Consider the following 20977-nt stretch of genomic DNA (forward strand, 5'->3'; position numbering starts at 1 on the left):
CCTATATCTATACCAAACACGGTTACCCGGTAACTTACCACGCACTGCTCTCTCCAATACAATCTCTGCCCACCATCACTTTGGTTATGCTTGTTACCTCCTGGGTCCAGATTATCCACTGGGTGCTGCTATAGCCGCTATAGCCACAATTAGAGATGTAGCAAACGGTTCGCCAGCGAACGGTTCCAGGCGAACTTTGGGGGTTCGCATTCGCCTGGACTAAACAAACTTTTGCGGAACTTGGATTCGCCCCATAATGCACTATGAGGGTCAACTTTGACCCTCTGCATCACAGTCAGCAGGCACATTGTAGCCATTCAGGCTACACTAAGCCCTGGAGCCCCACCCCCCCTTATATAAGACAGGCTTGCCGGCCATTACACTCACTCGTGTGCCTGCTAGAGACAGACTAGGGACAGCTGCTGTAGACTTGTCCTCCTAGGGAAAGATTAGTTAGGGTCTTTGTCTTGGCATAGCTGATTGTTATTGCTAAAATAGCACCCCTCAACAGCTCTTTTGAGAGCTAATGTTTTCCAGATGTGTTTTTTTTTTGTATGTGTGTTGCTCACTGACATTATACAGCCCTATCTGTTGCAGCTGGACCTTGGTAATTGTTAGTACTGTGCCAGCCAGGCCCTGCCTAACTATCTATACTGGGACACCTACCTATGCCTACCTAACTACTGGGGCACCTACCTATACTAGGGGACCTACCTATGCCTACCTACCTATACTGGGTCTCCTACCTATGCCTAGCTAACTACTGGGTCTCCTACCTATGTCTAGCTAACTACTGAGGCACCTACCTATGCCTACCTACCTATACTGGGACTCCTACCTATGCCTACCTACCTATACTGGGACTCCTACCTATGCCTAGCTAACTACTGGGACACCTACCTATGCCTACCTACATATACTGGGACTCCTAACTATGCCTACCTACCTATACTGGGACTCCTACCTATGCCTAGCTAACTACTGGGACACCTACCCATGCCTACCCACCTATACTGGGACTCCTACCTATGCCTACCTACCTATACTGGGACTCCTACCTATGCCTACCTACCTATACTGGGACTCCTACCTATGCCTACCTACCTATACTGAGACTCCTACCTATGCCTACCTACCTATACTGGGACTCCTACCTATGCCTACCTACCTATACTGGGACTCCTACCTATGCCTACCTACCTATACTGGGACTCCTACCTATGCCTAGCTAACTACTGGGACACCTACCTATGCCTACCTACATACAAGAAGATAATAAGGTTGTTGCTTCATTGTGGACAGACCAAATTTGATCAGCTGGACAGTCACTGTTGTTCTATCATTGAGCTACCACAGCCCAGCGACCATATGGGCTTGAAAACCGCCATGGCCTACACTCTCGCCACGATACGCACCAGTCCAGCACGGCCGTCACTACGCAAACAGCTGTTTGCGGTGCGTTACACAGTGAGTTTGGTGCGTCAGTGTGAAGCAGAACTCTAATTACACTCTCTGATTGATGTATACACATGCAAGATGTTTGAAAGCACTTTAGGCCTGCAATTTAGCATTCAATGTCATTTCTGCCCTTAAAACGCTGCTTTGCGTTACATCCAGATTTTTCCCCGGGACTTTGGGCATGTATCCCACTCTGCCATGCCCCCCTCCAGGTGTTAGACCCCTTGAAACATGTTTTCCATCACTTTTGTGGCCAGCATAATTTTTTCTATTTTTCAACGTTCGCATCCCCATTGAAGTCTATTGCGGTTCGCGAACTTTTCCGCGAACCAAACCTTCCGCGAAGGTTCGCGAACGGGGTTCGTGAACCGGAAATTGGAGGATTGCGACATCTCTAGCCACAATTACTATTGTGGTCTATGTGGCACTCAAGTTAATCAATACCTGCCACAACTATCCCTACTTCTTCTGCCACAATGGATGACCAGCATGGTACCAAATACTACAATAATGCTATCTAATAGCAGACAATATTTTTTAAATATACATAATTATGCAAAATGGTGCACCATCCCTCTTTATCAGCCACACATCTGAAATTGCAGAATCATTTTTTAAGTATTAGTCCAGGTTCGCTAATATGTATGATCTCTGGTATCATCCTTTGTTGCATTGTACTGTGCCTTCCCTACTTTGCAGTGGAAGGCTTTTAGCTGTGAATAGAAAGAGACTTTAAGGAAAAATCACTATCAGGAGATTTCTCCTTAGTTACTAAGGAAACATTATCATGAGAAAGTTTGCCTGCACACTTTGACCAAGAGTTTCATGGCAATATTGAACGTGCTGTATGCATTAAACTCTTGACATCATCCAATTATAGATACAGAGCAATAAATGTGCATAGACAAACATTCTGTATTTGAAGAAGGTTCTATGCCCTGCATGCTGGAATGCAGGCCACATGCTGTGTTTTTGGAACCCTTTGTCAGTGGAGAGCACTGCATACTCAAATGTCCTATGTTGACAAATCCTTCACAAAAGTAAAAGTCTATAGGCAAGCTGCCTTTTTGTTTCTGAGCTCACTGAAATAATCAGATTGCACAATGATTGTTCCACCATGATGCCCTGTTGTGGAATATGTTTTGGTTAGCAAGAATACTATCACTTACCCTTTGGACCTTTAAGACCAAGTTCCCCAGGAGGACCTTTGAGACCTGGAAGTCCTCTTGGTCCAAGGTGTCCTGGTAGACCATTATCACCAGGTTGTCCAGGAGGACCAGGTGGACCTGGCTTCCCAGGGAGGCCAGCAGCTCCAGATTCTGGTCTTCTTAGACTGGCTGCCATGTTTGCTAATTGGTCTGTAAAAATGACAATTAAAATACAAGAATAATATAAAAATAATAATAATACTCATAAGTTAATATATTATTTGCCCTTTTTTTTTAAATAAAAGCGGATCTCCAGCCTAAAGAAAATAACTAGCAGGGTTCTGTAAAAGAAGGTTATAGTTACCTACGCTGCCTTGTCCTGCAAAGCCGTCCCAAAGGAAGACCCCACATCTCCCCACCTCTGGCGCAGGGCTCCTGTCTCATCTTTCTCCCCCGGAGAAAAACGTCAAGATGTTGGAGTTTTTCTCCAGGTAGAGAGGGGAGGCGGGGCCATGCACCAGAAGTCGGATGATGGGGGGTCTACAGGACGGCTTTGTGGGACAAGGCAGGGCAGATAACTATAACTTTCTTTTACAGAAACCCTGCTAGATTTTTTTCTTTAGGCTGGAGATCTGCTTTAACTGTTTTTCAGTATTGACTGTCCAGTTCTATTGAGCCTAGAGGTGTTTTTAGTGAAAAAAATGAAGACATTAATTTGTTACAGGTAAATTCCTCTTTTTTCAGAAAACTGTAATAAACATAGATCAAGGTAGCAAAAATCCTTTGTAATTTCATTGAAATGTATTTTTTTTATTTCAATATAGAGTCAGCTATGACAGTAAGCTCACACTGCATTTTATTTTCATCCATGGCAACAAAACATATTTCCCAGAAATGTAAAAATCTGCACATGTTGGAGAGATTGGCAAAAGGTCATAAAATACCAATCGGGACGTTTTTGCTCGGACCACTATGAACAACATAGTTTTATATGCACATAAAACCAATATAAGCAATCTGAAGTTTGCCATTAATCTATGCAATATAATTATATGACTATATAAACAGAGTAAGCTGTGGTGCATCACGTGTAAAAGAACACACAATGCAGTGTTCCGAAATGGCAAGACAGAAAAATGCTTAAAGGGAATCGTAAGTGAAAAAAAGCAGTTTAACCAACCTGGGGTTTCTCCCAGCCCTCTGCAGTCGTCCAGTACCCTGCCCATCATCCCACGACCCTCCAGTCAGCCGCAGCGCCCCTTTGAAAGCTGGTCAGTCACGGGCTACTTTTTTACATACTATGCAAATTGCATCACATTTCCATGCATGGGATCATGATGAGGAAGCGCACAGACCACACATACAGCTGACAGAAGGTTGCTGCAGATGACCAGAGGATCGAGGAATGACAGGAGTGGATGAAGTTCCTAATTTTACAACAACCTTTGATTCCTCCCCCTCCCCCCATCTCTGCAATTATGCGCACATTTTGTGGAAAAGGGTAGGGAGAGGATGAGTGGAGTAGCATCAGCCATGGGGTACATGTTATATCAAATTAAAAAGCTGCAAGAGATCTTAGTGGAGCTCCAGAATCCAAAATACCCTGTGGACTACAGACCACCTGAAACAAAATTGTATTAATATAGAGGGTGCCATATTGCACCCTGTGCTCTAGATACGAAATTTGCAAGGAATGCGAATTCGCATATGCATATATGACTTTTTTTAATGCAAATGTGCATGTGCATTTTTTTCCTTTTTTCTACAATGTGATTCAAGAATTCAATATTCATTTATAATTTATTCAGTGTTTGCCCATTGCGAAATCTTTACTCTCCCTGATTTTCATTCTGAAATGTATCACTGGTGGTGACATCTTTAGTCCTGCCAAGTGATCTCTGCAGAATGTTTGTTTACTGAGAATTCTATGCACACAGTAAGATAGGGCTTGCTTGGCAGTTGGAAAAAGCCGTTATTTCCCACAATGCAACGAGGTTCACAGACAGCAAACTGTCAGGGCCACGGTCATAGGCATAGCATCACACTGTGGGAGGGGTTTCACCACAATATCAGCCACACAGATTTTTCTTGATGATCTATTCAGGTAAAAGTAAAGATTTCATGTGGGAAAGAGGGTATCGGCTACTGATTGGGATGAAGTTCAATCCTGGGTCACAGTTCCTCTTTAAGTTTAGATTTCTTGGTACTATTCCGTTAGCCGGGCGCAACCACCAGGTGGTGTTAATTATTATTCCCCCTCCAGGCTGTCATGGATAGTAGGGAAAGATGTAACTGGTGGAGTTTTATCGGCACCTAGTAGATGCGCCCGGCTAACGGAAAAGAACCGATTTGTTTTCTCCTTTCAGGCTCCCTGTAATACGTAATTTAACAAAAAAAACGAGGATTGTTTGTTCTGAAGACTCACTTCCATTTTATAAACAGTTGCTGATAAGCCAGGTGAGCAGCCATTAGCACATTTGAGCATTCAGCTACTGCACATACTTGTAAAACAAGTTGAACAATCAAGAAAAAGTTGCTTGCTATTGTTCACACAACTGATAAAACTGATAAGACATCAATCCAACAGTTGGATTGATGTCTTATCAGTCTTATCAGTTGTGTGAAGAATAGCAAGCAACTTTTTTTTGATTGTTCAACTTGTTTCACAACAAAAGTTGTTTGATAATTGTGCTGCATAAAAGAACGCTGTTGAGCATGTCTATGGGACTTAAGAAGACACAAAAATCAGACCATGGGCTTGATTCACAAAAGAGTGCTAACTGATAGCATGACCGTTATTGCACGAATTTTCACGTTTCGCGCGATCGCGAATTAACGATAACGTTTTCATGCGCAAATGCAAATTTTCACGCGCAAACGATATCATTTTCGTGCAAAGGTTACTGTTATCGTTTCACGCGAAAATTTGCGATCGCGCAAAATGCAAAAATTCATGCAAAACGGCCGTGCCATCAGTTAACACTCTTTTGTGAATCAAGCTCCATATGTGCTTGAAGCCCCATACACACACTCAACAGCTGTCTTCTATGCAGCACAATTGTCAAAAGACTTTTGTTGTGTAACAATTTTTTGCAAGGTGATGAAGTATTTTGTAGAGAAGATAAGAAAAAAAGAATACTGGAAGCACAACAACACAAAGCATCTTAAAATTCAAAGGTTACATTGCAAAGTTAATACTTATAATTTACACTAATAAATATCTTGGCTTAATATTACTACACTATAAGAGAATAGAATAAATCCTTATTTGCCAATTGCAAATCGAATTGAATGGAATCAAATCCCAATCGGACACGTCAAATTTAATCGAATCGTAAATAGAATCGTACTCGAATCTCACAAAGAATCATATCGGGTAGATTGGGCTTTGCATTGAAAGGTTACTGTAATGATCTGCTCAGCTGCCTGTGCAGGCAGGCCGCTTTTTGACCATTGTTTAGGTTTGCATGCTGCAGGACTCTGGAAAGAAGAGCTTCTGTCAGTTTTGCAGCTTGTGCTTGCTGAGGAATTTGCATACGTTGTCATGCAAATTGCCTGGCCACATTCATTGGAGGCGTGTACTATAAGTACTATGTGTTTCCCACAATGCTTGGCTGGTCATAAGGAGTCTTCCTGTGAAACACTCTGGAGGAGTGTCAGCCTTACTCTCTGTTTGAAGATCAGCTTAGAGTAATTCCTGGAAAACTGCACTAGGCAGGTTTCCTTAGTGCAGTTAGGATTGCTTATCTGTTTGTTTGTTCTGTTGCTATTGTCCTGTCCCAGCGGTGGTCGACAGGACATGGTTCTGATCTCTGTTCTTGGAGTATAGCTGGTGCAGCGGTTGCTACCAGCTATCTCTTCTGTTCTGTCTCCTGGGATCGCGCTTGCCACTTTTCGCTAGCGCTGTGGATCCTTCTGTTCTGTCTCCTGGGATCGCGCTGGCCACTTTCCGCTAGTGCTGTGGATCCTTCTGTTCTGCTACTCTGTACCTTGGTCACGCTAGCCACTTTCGCTAGTGCTGTGGATCCTATCTCTCGCTTGTCCCTGTTTTCGTGTGTCTGTCTTGTCTGCTACGAACGCTTGCTGGAGGCTCGGTGAGGTAACCGTTAAGCAAGCGCTCGCGTCCTCTGTTTCATGTTTGTCTGTCAATGGTTAGTTAGGCGTGCTTGTCTCTATTGTGCTTATCATGTGGAGACCGCGCACGAACCCGTGCACTGTTGCGAATGAGTGCGGTGTTCGCGTTCAGTTAGCGTTTGTTATTTTCCTTGTTATTCTCATTGTATTATTTGCTGTGCCTTTGCTGACCTCGTATTCTGTTCTGATCTGCCTTGTGTCACGTCTGGCGATCGCACCTCTTGCGATCGCGTTCCTATTTCATATCTGCTGTTGTGTGTGCACTGTCACGGGGTGGCGACTAGGTTGGCGCACACACATACAACCTGTCCCTTTGCTCGTTCTCATTCGCAATCGCTTCTCTTGCGATTGCGTTCTGCGCTTCATACAATTCCTGTCTGGCATTTGTGGAGGTACAGAGGATTGGTTCCTCTGCACTCCTCAGCGCCATCTGCCGACAGGAATTTCCCTCTACCGGTGCATAGCACCTTTTGCTGGGTTCCTGCAATTACACGCTTGTGGAGGATTTTCGCCGTGTCAGCGCACGCGTTGTGCGCTGATCACGGAGAAAGTTCCACAATCGTTACAGTTACATTGCAAAGTTAATACTTATAATTTACACTAATAAATATCTTGGCTTTACATTACTACACTATAAGAGAATAAAATAAATCCTTATTTTTGTTTTATTTGGAGACTAACATACCTTGCAAAACTCTCATACACACTTGTTTGATGTGCTGGTCTGTAGGCTCTCTACCCTAAAAATGAAACAAAATGATTTGTAAAGAGATTTGTGTTGAGCTAAGCAGTTAATAGAAAAGAGACAAAAGCAGTTAAATAAACAAAGGTTGGTAACACAGAAAGAACAGAAGTAATGCGTACATTAATTGTCAAATATTGGGGTGGGGGTGGGGCAATACCTATCTCTTACTCCCTTTCCCCTCCTATTTTCACCTCCCCCCTATTTTTGCCTAACACTAACCTCCCGTCTCCACTCACAACACTAACCTCCCTCTCTCTACTAGTAGCACTAACTTACCCGCTCCTAACACTAACTTTTCCCTTTGCTGTTGGCACAGTGTGGTTGATGCACAAAACATTGGTAATACTGTCGTGCACACATAGCGCACAGCAATATTACCGTTACTTCCACCTGCAGTACTTCAGTACTGTGAGTTACGGTATTATGAGTAACGTGACCATTGCTATGGTAACACGCTTTACTAACGAATGTTAGTAACATGCATTACTGTTGTAATGGTCATGCTACTTAATTACTGCAAGTCACGCTAATAGAGTAACTCGCGGTACTGCAAGTGGTAGTAGCAGTAATATGGTATTACACTATGTCTGCACAACAGTATTAACAATGTTTTGTGCATCAACCCCATATGAGTCCAGCTACAATGTAGACAAGCAGCTCAATACCTATTCGAGCCCCATCCATGCCATTTCCCCTGCCACTCTCACCACCCAACTATATTATAGCCGAGCAGGCGCAGCAAATAGACGTTCGGCTACACAATAGCTGAAAGGTCAGCAATCTGTTAGGTCAAGTGCCAAATTTTAGATCCCCGACGCACCATGTTGTTGTTGTTCAGTTGCTATTCAGTTGTGTCGGACTCTTTGCAACCCCTTGGACCACAGTTTACCAAGCCCCTCTTATATTACAGTCTATGTAGTAGCCAATATGCAAAAGGCACCTGTGCGCCAAAAACTCCTGCTTCAGTCCTTAATATCCTTTTAAAGAACTATGTGGTGCCTGCCAAAGACCAATTCTCTAGGTTCTACATGTGTTACCAGATTAGAGATGAGCTTCGGTGGATTAGGTCTTTGGAATTACATAATTCTTTAAAATATATTAAGCACAGCTACGAGTGCCGGGACTTCAGCTCCGAGTTTATTTCTTATAATGTGCTGGTCACCCAGTCTATCTTACACTAATTTATTTATTTATTGTAGTACAGCAACAAATTTTGCACAATTCGGTTGTTGAAGTATAATGGTATCTTTCTTATTAGCGACACTAGCACTTTTTAAAACCTGGGTTTAGCACTGAAACGTTTTAATATGTGAACTGCAAAGTGATAAGTTGGCATATTATGAAGTATAATGGTGTTGCCATTAAATACATGTTAAATCCAAGCAAAAAACACCCTTCCATAAACAACATTACCCCCCCCCCCCCCCCTCCCTTCCCTTCCCAAGGAGCAGTCCTCTATTCCATACACTGCTACTTCTCACTTCCATGTACAGAAGCAACCATGTTTCATGCAGAAACAATAAGTTTTGAATATGTGGAGCAATCTCCTTTTCCCATGAGTAGGGGACCCCTCTTTTATGTGCATTATGCCATGTGTAGCAGTCAGTTTAGACTCCTATGTGCAGCTCCTTCCCCATGTGCAGCACCCTCTTATTCTGTGTGCTGCTCCTTCCACATGTATGCAGCAGCACCTGTATTCTATGTGTAGCTTCTTCCCCATGTGCAAGAGCCCCCTTATTCCACGCCCAAGTCCATGAGGGCCTTTCACACTGTTGCGGTGCAGTGGGTGATTTTACCGCACTTCACTGCTATGCCAATAAAAGTCTCTAGTGCTTTCATACAGCATGGGGTGCGGTGCGCCGGAGTTTGCCGATCTACTTCAAGCATATGCCAATGTTGATACGCAACCTATGCAATGACCTGCGGCAGACCAGAAGTCATGTACTGTTGGCAAAGGCATTGCAGCGTGCATGCGTGGAAGCATATTTTTACAATACGCTTCTGTTCAAAACAGGAAGTGAGCGCAAGCGAGCAACACTTCCTGTTTGGATGTTGGCCAGAAGGGATTACTGCATATTAACACAGTAATCCCCGAAGGCCTGTTTTTGGCGGTGTTGTGCGGACCCCAGGCCGTCAATCTGCAGTCTGAAACCGGTCTTACCCATGTGCAGCAGCTCCCTTATTCCTGTGCTCAGCTCCTTACCCATGTGCAGCAGCCCCCTTATTCCATGCTCAGCTCCTTACCCAGGTGCAGCAGCCCCTTATTCCATGCTCAGCTCCTTACCCATCTGCAGCAGCCCCCTTATTCCCATGCTCAGCTCCTTACCCATGTGTAGCAGTCCCTTATTCTGTGTAGCTCCTCCCCATGTGCAGCAGTCCCCCTTATTCCCGTGCTCAGCTTCTTACCCATGTTCAGCAGCCAATTATTCTGTGTAGCTCCACCCCATGTGCAGCAACCCCCTTATTCCATGTCCAGCTCCTTACCCATGTGCAGCAGCCTCTTATTCCATGTGTAGCTCCTTCCCCATGTGCAGCAGCCCCCATATTCCATGCCCGGCTCCTTGCCCTTGTGCAGCAGCCCCTAATTCCATGCTCAGCTCCTTACCCATGTGCAGCTGCCCCTTTATTCTGTGCCCAGCTCCTTACCCTTGTGCAGCAGCATCCCATATTCAATGTGCAACTCTTTCCCCATGTGCAGCCTTCCTATTTTTAATTTGAAATGAAGCCTCTCATGTACAGCTAGATGTACAGAGGCGCCAAAAGGATAAAATATGCTAAAATGTTTAAAATATTCGGGTGGTGGCGGTGGACCGGCCACTCAGAAATAGACTCGATGCTGTCGCTTAAGATAAAGACAATTTATTCACAAACTCCATGAACAGAACCGCAACACGTTTCACGGGTATATTCCAGCTTCCTCAGGCAATAAACAGATAGGAGTACACAGTACAGTCTCAAGGTCACGAATAGCGCCTCTGTGACCTTGAGACTGTACTGTGTGCTCCTATCTGTTTATTGCCTGAGGAAGCAGGAATATACCCGTGAAACGCGTTGCGGTTCTGTTCATGGAGTATGTGAATAAATTGTCTTTATCTTAAGCGACAGCATCGAGTCTATTTCTGAGTGGCCAGTCCACCGCCGCCACCCGAATATTTTAAACATTTTAGCATATTTTATCCTTTTGGCGTCTCTGTACATCTACTTGTCAAGATATCCACCCTTGGTGGTTGGAAGGGTGACAAACCCTCCTTTCCTTCTTCAGAGAGCGACATCTTAATCCTGAGTGGGGACAGGTCTAATCTCCCCACCTGCCTATATAGTGGTTGCCTAAACGGTAACCCATGTTTGTAAGTATAATACTTACTCCACACTAATTCTCCCTGATCCAATACATACTACACTATATTGGGCTCTCGGTTTCTCTGTTTTATCTCATGTACAGCAGCCCTCTTCTTTTATGCGTAGCTACCCAAAAAGCAATGAACTACTGTATATAGACATCCTGGCTTCCAGGTATACTTACTGCAGGGCCTTGACTTCCCGGTAATCCAGGGGCACCTTGTTCACCTTGCATTCCACGAGGTCCAGCTGCACCTTGAGGACCTTCTACACCAGGCAAGCCTCGGCCTCCTTCAGGACCACGATTACCAGGTTCACCAGGGCTTCCCGTCTGCACATGAAGAAGCAGAATTTAATATGTGCAAGGATACAATGCATAATACTGAAAATATCTATTTCATAAAACAACCTTTCAAATATTAACCTGACTATTGGTATTTGAGTAAACCTGCTTTTTCTACATAATGTGCCAAATATCACTCCCTTGCTAACCTCCAAATAAATATAGGAAAAATTAATAAAACTACAACTACTGTACATTTGGATTTTTGCATTATGACATGTATTGTACTATAGCTAAGTGGGACTCCATTTGATTCCCTTTAAGAGCACTGTCATCATAGCTTTTGAATATTCTCTGTATGGGTATACTTTTCCCATAAATCAAAAAGCACTCAAAGCTGGTTTCCTTTCAAAAACTGCCCAAGTGTTCTTTTATGACTGTGAAAGATACATTAGATTATAAGGCAAAGCATTTCAGTGGCAACTCAGGCACTGTAGTGACATATAGTAGAATGCAGTACATTATTCAGGATACCCACTTATACTGTAATTTTCTTGGTTTTAGCATCTGAAACACTTCCTACATATATATTTTGATGTATATTGAATGTAGCTCTGCCCTCCCTGTGATGTTTAACCTAGGCTGATTAGCTATACAGACTAGGTATTATTTGCTCTGGCTTTGGAACGGTTATGAAGTATAAATACATAACAATTAACACAATTAGTCTTTGTGATAACATTTTCCTGATAACAAACCAAATGTTTATACAATGAAATGTACACATGCATTTACATATATTGTAAATACATAGTTGTTGAATTGTGTTTGCTTTTGCTTCTTATAGCCACTGAATTACTTTAAGCTAACAAGAGTGATTAGCTAATCTGACCAGATAAGCTGCATGCTTGTTTCTGGTGTGATTCAGACACTACTGCTGCCAAATAGACCAGAAGAGCTGCCGTTCAACTGGTGTTGTTTAAAAGGAAATAAATATGGCAGCCTTCATATCCCTCTCATTTGTCACAGTTGTCCTTTAAGTTTCTCACTACACTGACAATGCATCCTGCAATAGCTTATTAATAGCACAGATTAATGTATAAGAAGAAGAATACAGCCTTGTTACTAGTATGCCCGGCTTAAACTAGTGACAGGTAAGCTTTAAACTCACTATAGATTTGGATCATTAGAACAAAAGAGTGTGAGCAAAGAACAGATGTTCTTCTGATATAATATAATGTAGATTTCAGTTATATTTATGTGCATGCTACCTTACTAATAGATAACCTTTAATGCTTTCATTATCTTTAAAAGCTTAATTATACAACTGTCCAGAAAGAAAGGAAAATGAATACACTGTACTGACCAGATAGCCCTGCCTTTACAATGTATCTGAAAATACGTGTGGTTAGAATCAGGTCATTAATTATAGGATTGTATAAAATGTCAGATTATTTAAATACAGGCAGATGGAGTTCCCAGAACTCTTTACAGAGGAACTTCAGACTTTTCTTTTCGGCATTTCATATAAAAAACACAATTACAGTACGTTTTATTACATTTCAGGCTAACATGGGCCATTATGTTGTATTTCTTGACTTTAGCTGAATCTCCAAAGGAAGCAGGGGAGAAGACATGAATAAAAAACAAAATGGCATTTGTTCTAACACTCTCCACCTCATTCAAAGCTAAAACACACTTGTCTATTGAATATAAAATCACAATTTTAAGGTCACTTTTAATAATGAATACTTACAGATCCTTTTGGTCCTGGATTTCCAATATCACCCTAAAAAAAATTGCACATTGTTAAATTGTACGGAATGTTACAAAAAATAAAAAATAAAAAGAAGTACAGTCTACAGGGAGCCTGAAAAGAAATGGACGGTACCATTACTGGTAGCCTGAACATAAATGGACGTTACCATTGCAAATGCCCATTTGAAAATGTTTTTGAGGTGCTTTGTTAATGACCCAGCGATCAGCATAACTCATATGTGTATAATCGTTTGTGAGAGTTCAGCAACATTAGCTTTGGCACCAGTCTACAGTGTCTACAAAGTAGGAGGACTGGTGCCAAGGTGTTTGTCGCTGTCTATGGCAAACCATTCAAATGACAGAAACACAGATCCACCATAAAAGTATCTTGATTGCCAGATCTAACGTTACTTCCGCGTATTACGAGCAAGCACATGAAATAGTTTAAAAAGATATAAAGATTGTGGTGGTGCCCATTTTACTTTCAGCTTAGTCTTCTTCTATGTAACATTTTTGAGAAACAAAAAAAAAAATATTCTGCGTAAATCTAAACAGTTGCTGAACCTCGTTGAGTTTTTTTTTCCAGCCATCTACTGTGCTATGCATGCTGTGTATCTCTGATGCAGCCATTCAACATCTGTTCCCTATTTTGTGCAGTTAAGTTATTTTACATAACTGCTCAGCTATATGTAATGCAAAGGTGAGGTGATTGTATAAACAAGGGCAAAAAACAAAACATACATTACATACTCTGAAAATCAAGGTTGGAAACAGAAATTATCTTAATGTAAAATCTGCACCAACTGATCAAATTGGTGTGAGATATAAACGCGCGCATATGTGTGTCTGTGTGTGTGCGTGTGTGTGCGATTGTGCGTGCCTGTTACAACAAGTTCACTACTACTGCCTCTGTAAATAGCACCAATAAACAAAATGTATTTTATTGTGCAAATCTTTACTGAGAGGGGAGGGAACAAAATGTAGCCAATCAAAGCCTCTACCTTCTAACTACTGCTTATTTAACCAACTGTCAGCTGACAGACAGCTGCTGGTTTTGAAAGGCTACATTTCATTTGCTTGCAGGGTCAGTGGAATTTTGCATATGGCTAGTAAAGAGGAGTTTTTGCTCATACAACTACTGTACATTGCCAGCAGATGCTTTGGACTTTTCCCATAGTTTTCAATAAGACCCAATAACATATCAAACTGACAATCAACTCAAATGAAAATCCTGTCTTTAAACATTGGCCACATCAGAAGCAAATATGAAGTGATCTGCTTAACACTAAAAATTTAATTAGACATTAGTCTTAAAGCAAACTTGAACTGAAAAATAAAACTCAAAATAAACACACACAGGTCATGCATAGTCTGCTTATACATTTTTTTCTCCTCTCCTGATGCGCCATAGGGAAAAGTGGACACTACCTTTCACATAAGTTGTCCTTTCAGTTATAACTGACAGCAACTGATATAGTGGATAAAGGCCCCATGGCTTTCAGCTTCCTGAGAGACAGGTCTGACAAGATTTTGTCAGAGCTGAAAGGGATTGTCGTTAGAAGAAAATGGTGAGCTTCTGAGAAGAGCTGATGGCGAGGTAATATGTCACATTCATTTGCAGGTACATCATGTGTTTATTTTAAAATAATTTTTCTCAGTTCAGGTTCACTTTAAGCAGGCTGGATTTACAATTTCCACACCCCCCTGGGCCAACTTTCTTTTGAGTCCTCTTTCCTATGCAACAGGCACCCTCCCATTGCATGCGCATCGCCCTATTCCATGTGTAACATCCATGTACAACAGCCTCTTTTTCGTGTACAGCTCCTTTCAGCAGCAGCTCCCTGATTCTATGTGTTGTTCCACTTCCATATGAAGCAAGCCTTGGGCAACAGCCATCCAATGCCCATGCCTCAGTGGCCTTTCCAGCCATCCAGCCCTGCTTTTAAGACCATCTCCATAATGCAGTGTCAGAGATTACAGAAGAGCAACGTGGCCTTCTTCTTCAACAGCCTGGACATTGGTACCTAGCTTATCAAGTAAAATGTTAAAAAGCAAAATTCTCTTACAAGTTCACCCTTGTCTCCACCAAGGCCTTCGTCTCCACCGGGACCCTGCATGAATCAGTACATAGTTATCATTTATAAAACTCGTTATGTATACAATTAAAAAAATATGACTATTCAAAAAATGATAACTGTATTGTATGTCACTCACCTGCTCACCTTTAGGTCCAGTCTCACCAACGCCACCCTAAAAAATAAAGCATGTCTAAAATTATAATAAGTAATTACAACAAAACACGAAATGATAATTAATATCACATAATACAACAATAAATCACTACAAAATAAACTTTTTACTCTGTTTACAAAAATCAAATTTCTTGTAGGATTTCCAAGATATCAGTCCAGGACAGCCAATCGGAATCTTTTTTCACCTTTATAAAACCTGAAACATGACTTTATGTGAGTATTCTGCTTTGGCAACATCTCTTTTTTGTTTCTTATGGTATGTAGAGTTTCTATCTTGGAAAGAATCAGACCTAATAATTGTATATTTTATTTGAAACAATACTGTAAATATGGACAATAAAGCAATAGTGTTTAGCAGATGTTCACTGCGGATCAGTGACCCACTCAAAGAACTAGTAACTAATAGGTACATAAAAGTGCATTGAAAAGCTAAAATGCAAATGATAGTGCTCATAAAATACAGAAGCAATACCTCTTCGGAACCTCAATAATAAGCTAATCTGAGTACAACAATTAATTTGAAATCATCGATGAAATTAAAATGTGCACTTCATGTTCCTTGTATGTTTATTACAAGGGCAGATTGGTAAGTGGTGCACTGACTGGTTGCTGGCAGGGGAGTAGAAAATATTCTTCACACAGACAATCTGTACATGCCAAACACTGTATTTGTCTTATCCCAGGATAATAATTACTGTAATACAACCAAGCATCTCCTATTCTAGTCATTTTTATTGTATCCTCTACTAACTTGATAGTATGTAAATGTAAGTGAGAAGTATATGGAGGCTGCCATATTTATTATCTTTTAAACAATACTAGTTGACTTGCAGCCCTGTTAATATCTAAGGTTCCAGTAGTGTCTAAATCACACACCTGAAACATGCATGCAGCTAACCTTGTCAGACTTCAGTCAAAGCACCTGATCTGCATGTTTGTTTGGGGTCTATGGCTAAAAGTGTTAGAGGATCAGTAGGACAGCAGGAAAATTTGCATTGTATAAAAGGAAATAAATATGTCAACTTATTTCTCTCACTTAAAGAAAATCTGTAATGAAAAAAAAACTCCCCTGGGGGGTATTCACTGTGGGTGGGGGAAGCCTCCGGATCCTATTGAGGCTTCTCCCGTCCTCCTCGGTCCCACGGCGACGGCGAAAATCCTCCCATAGCAGCGGCAATGTAAATATATACCTCTCGGGCTCTAGCGCAGGCGCAGTATCCGCTCTTCCCATGGAGATAGGCGAAAATAGCTGCTCTCCGTCGGGTCCGCTCTACTGCGCAGGCGCAAGTCTCCTGCGCCTGCGCAGTAGAGCGGACCCGACGGAGATTGGCTATTTTCACCTATCTCCATCAGAAGAGCCGCAACAGCGCCCCCGCTGGAGCCTAGAAAGGTAAATATTGAACAGGCTGTCGGATCTGTCGCCTGTGCGTTCCGGGGGCTCCAGCGAGATAGACGTGGGACACAGGAGGATGGGGGAAGCCTCGATTGGGTCCAGAGGCTTCCCCCTACTGAGGTGAGTACCCCCCAGGGGAACCTTTTTTCAGTACAGGTTTTCTTTAACACATGTGTTCTTAAATAAATCTGGTGCTTCCTATAGAATTTTAATAGTAGCAGGTAAAACCTTCCACGGAGTTAGAATTCCTGTTAAAAAACAAACAAACATCATATTTTGATCATGCTGTAAAGTGCCCAAACATTGTTGTATATTGTGTCCTCTCACAAGCATGTTATCCTTTAGGATTGGAGGTTACCCCAACCAATCACATTGCTCAGGATCTTCGCCCTACTGTGGCTGCTTGGAATGCATATTCATTATGTAGTAGCCATTCCCACAACTGTGATGCAGTATGATGCACCAAACACGAGTAGGCATATCAGCACTTTATTGCACAGGACATCAGACTCCATTCGGTTATACCAGATGAAACACAGAAAGGCATCTAGTGTCACGAGGGAAACATGTTATTGGGTGGGGGGAGAAGCGATATATGTATCCCTCAGCCCATTGTATGAGCTAATCCCTCATGTCTACCACCTGTTTGTAGGCATATTGTTCACCTTCTATAGACAAATCATTCTGGACTGATGTGAAAGGGATGCACATATCATGAAATTGCACACACACAGTGATTCAGACATGGTATACATATGAGTACAATGATTCTGCTATTTCCAGTCACTGAACAATAGTAAACATAAAGCCAGCAGATTCAGAACTCTTAATTCACGCGGTCACCAAGAACAGAAGCCAAAGGATGAGGATACCAGCCAGAGAACTAGCAATTTCCAATAAAATCCCACAGTGGCAGCTGCTATGAATGTTAATCCAGACTCTCATCTCTGAAAATCTCTTAACATTTTTAAGGTTGATATGCTTCTCAGACATATTTTAGCAACTGTATCTTCAGACAGTTCTTGACATTTTACAATATTTTGCACACATCTTGAAACAATATTTATTTGCCGTGTTTGCGACTTGCTCTAAATTGTCCTTTCTTGTGACAGTGAGCAAATAAATACAAACAAGAAGGATGAGAGAGGAGGTTGAGAATATCATAAGAATCAGTTAAGATAAATTGATTAAATCCCAGGAGCCAAACTACGTTTGAAGATATTCCAAGCATCCTACAATCATAAGGAGCTACGCTAAACACGCATTTGCATATGTTTAGTAATCAGTGCATTCAGAAACTGCCAGGGCTGGATTAAAGCTACAGCAGTTTAAATTCCACAAATCAAACAAATGTAATTTTATTACAAATCCCACGTTCCCATGCAGCTGCATAGATGGAACATTAAGTTTGCATAGGTAAAGGAGAATTAAACAAACTAAGGCAAATAAACAGGATAAAAAGCGCTGTCAGACTAATTACATAGAGCATATGTGATCTCACAGTAAGTAAAGGCCTGGCAGACTATTAAATCATTACATTCAGCACTAACACCTTTTTCTCACTCAGTGCTATCCTTCTATCTGAGCAGGTGTTCAGTCAGGGACCGCCACCAAACAGATCAAGCTGTAGAAGGAGAGGTAAGAATCTACTGAAGAGGAATAATTGGATGACAGACTCTGGATCTGACCCCAGTGCAGAAAGACCTGTAGAAGTCCAGAAATCTGAGTTGAGTCAAACATCACCTTGCGGTAGATAAATCACATGTGTATACTTGCTGAGAAAATAATAAATGTTTGGTCTTTTTGGTGGAACATTGGGATAAGGGCAACATGGACGCTATACATAAGTTACAATTAAGAATCCTTCCTTGAAAGGCAATGGGACGGTGAGAGCAGAATGACATCACTGTGAGGATGGGAGGAGTAACCAAAGGGTCAGACACATTTTTGCTGTCGGTAACATGGGGCTTCACTCAGGAGTAAAAGTAGAGTAGATTTAGGATTATTTTCTTAAAGGATACCTTAGCGCTGTTCAAAATTATTCAAAATTTAAAATGGGGGAGCAGGCATGTTTAGGAGGCTCTCCTTGTGCCCACCGCTCCCTCTGTCCTCCTCCATATCCCTCCGGTAGGTTCTAATATCCTTTAAGTTCTCCTGGGCATATTTAATTATGGCATTTAGAATTGACTTCAGGTGCATTTTAGATTTAAGATTGCCATCCCTAATATGGTGTTCTCCCAGAACCCCCTCATCATTCCACACCGTAATCAATGAATGGTACATAAAGATATTATAACATTGCTATAAAATAGAAGGGTGACTCATAACTCACCAGAAATAATTATAGAAAATAAAGGCATGCAAGCACACTATGAATTGAATGCATTTACAAAACATGGAGAACAAAAACAATAAGGTGAGCAAAAACATACATACGACTGTAGTCGGTATAACAAAGTGCAGTATACAATCAAGATACAGTATACTGTGTACAGATAATAATGGTATTGAAACCAGATACCAAATGTAGGACAACAGGATGACACATACGTCATATAACACCATCTCTAAATATAGGGCAGCAGAGGGTGAGAACTTAGATAAAGAACTCACAACTAATTAGGAATGGAGATGCTAATGAGGATCTATAGTAGTGATGTTCTGTACAATGCAGTATTGAAAAGCACTAGTATGATACAGATGTCACTAGCTAGGCACCTCTGAGTGACAAACTTGCCTGATCCCCATACACAACAAGCCAAATATACATAGGTCCCAGATCAACATACAAATAAGCAAATGCCCACAGCAAACAGCTCTAATTACATATGTAGGTTCCCCAAGCAGAAACTATAGCCTACGGAAAGAGTCAAGACACGGCTTGCCTCCTAGAAGGTGTTACATCACCCAAATAGTGGATGTGTGGCGGGTAACATTGCTTCCCTCTTTTGATATTGACACTATCTGTATCATATTAACATGTGCTTTGCAGTGCTGCATTATACTGTACATTACAACTAAAATCCTCATTAGTGTCTTGTTTACTAATTAGCTTTGAGTCCTTTACACAATGAGCTGCCCTATATAAGGAGCAACTCATTGTGTAAAGGACTTGTGGCACCCTGTTATATGACTTGTCATTGTTATATGACATATAGCATCCTGTTTTCCTATTTTTTTAACTGCTTTCTTCACTATCATTACCTGTATGAGGTGAGCATATATTGCACCTTATCCTATACAATTACACCAACTGCAATCTGCTATTCATTACTGTCTTAAAGTGAAATACTAGTTTCTTGGGAGTCGTGCTGATTATCAAGCTCTCAGAACAGTGTGTCTCAACAGTAGTCATGAACATTCCCCTAAAATGAAAGATGGAGTTTGCCAATTGCCAAGTACCCATTGTTGGAGGTAGCATAGGGGTGTACACACTTAACTGCCTTAAGCAGAATTACATGCATTAAGTCTATTGCATTGCATATAATATATAGCATTTTGCTCTACTCAACAATGTGGTAAGACTTTACACACGTTAATTCTGCTTGACGCAGTTTAGTGCATACACCTCCATAGTCTCCGGTACACCTTGACTCCGATATATTTGCTGGAATAACTTCAGAACCATGCACAGGTTCTTTTCAAATATTTGTTATATATTCTTATTTCAAATATCTTTTTAATCTTAATATTTAGCTACCCACAGGTTGATCGCTATCCAGATGTAATTCTACTGGACAGTGATCAATTCCTACCCTACACAGCAAACTCAATTGGGAACTAATGAAACCATAAGCATCTGACTGCTCAATTTAGTGTAACGCTATGGGCCATTAATCTTCCATTCAACATGTCTAAGAAAAGTTCAAATATTTCCTGAACTCAAAACAAATATTCACTGAAATGTGTGAATTATTTTTTCACAGTCTAGACCCTAGAACAAGTATGTAGTTAACAGCCGCTTTCGGAAGGACTCCAGTGGATCAACAGGGATATGTGAGGGAGCAGGCTGGAGTTGTACTTTGTACTGGTTGAACTCGATGGACGTATGTCTTTTTTCAACCAAAGTAACTATGTAACTATGTAACTATGTAACTACTTTAGGACCATGGTGATTGAAATCTACGGCCTGTTTTGTTGGGCTCCTGGCTGGCACGGCGTAGATTTCAATCACCGCCGCAGCACGCATCCGCCGTCTACATCGCTCCCCGCCGATCGCGCCGCTCAAACCCAACGTCTCTCGCCGCAGCTCACTGTCTCTGCCTGTCTCTATGATGGCAGAGCCATGTGAGCCGGTCAGGAGCCAATTTCATTGGTTCCTGGATGTGTCAGGAGCCAATAAAAGCAGCTCTTGACCGGCTCGCATGACTCTGCCGTCATAGAGACAGCAGAATATATGTCAGGAGGATCCCAGCGTGTGGCGGTGAGGGCGGTTGCGCGCGGCGATTCGTCGGAATTCGGTCGGTA

At 41.7% G+C, this 20977-nt stretch overlaps 1 protein-coding gene across 2 annotated transcripts in view; it reads right to left on the minus strand.

Moving 5' to 3' along the window:
* The window catches only part of COL9A1 (collagen type IX alpha 1 chain), a 220785-nt gene that overhangs the window by 15602 nt on the left and 184206 nt on the right, over positions 1-20977 (minus strand). For both annotated transcript variants that reach the window (XM_068281455.1, XM_068281456.1), the window contains exons 31-36: positions 15080-15115; positions 14932-14976; positions 12864-12896; positions 11009-11155; positions 7426-7480; positions 2628-2816 (exon numbers count right to left, since the gene is read on the minus strand). In XM_068281455.1, the coding sequence (XP_068137556.1) occupies positions 2628-2816; positions 7426-7480; positions 11009-11155; positions 12864-12896; positions 14932-14976; positions 15080-15115 (505 nt within the window). The remainder of the gene's footprint in view (positions 1-2627; positions 2817-7425; positions 7481-11008; positions 11156-12863; positions 12897-14931; positions 14977-15079; positions 15116-20977) is intronic.

This window comes from Hyperolius riggenbachi, chromosome 4 (assembly GCF_040937935.1).
Source record: "Hyperolius riggenbachi isolate aHypRig1 chromosome 4, aHypRig1.pri, whole genome shotgun sequence".
In the NCBI taxonomy this organism is placed as follows: Eukaryota; Metazoa; Chordata; class Amphibia; order Anura; family Hyperoliidae; genus Hyperolius; species Hyperolius riggenbachi.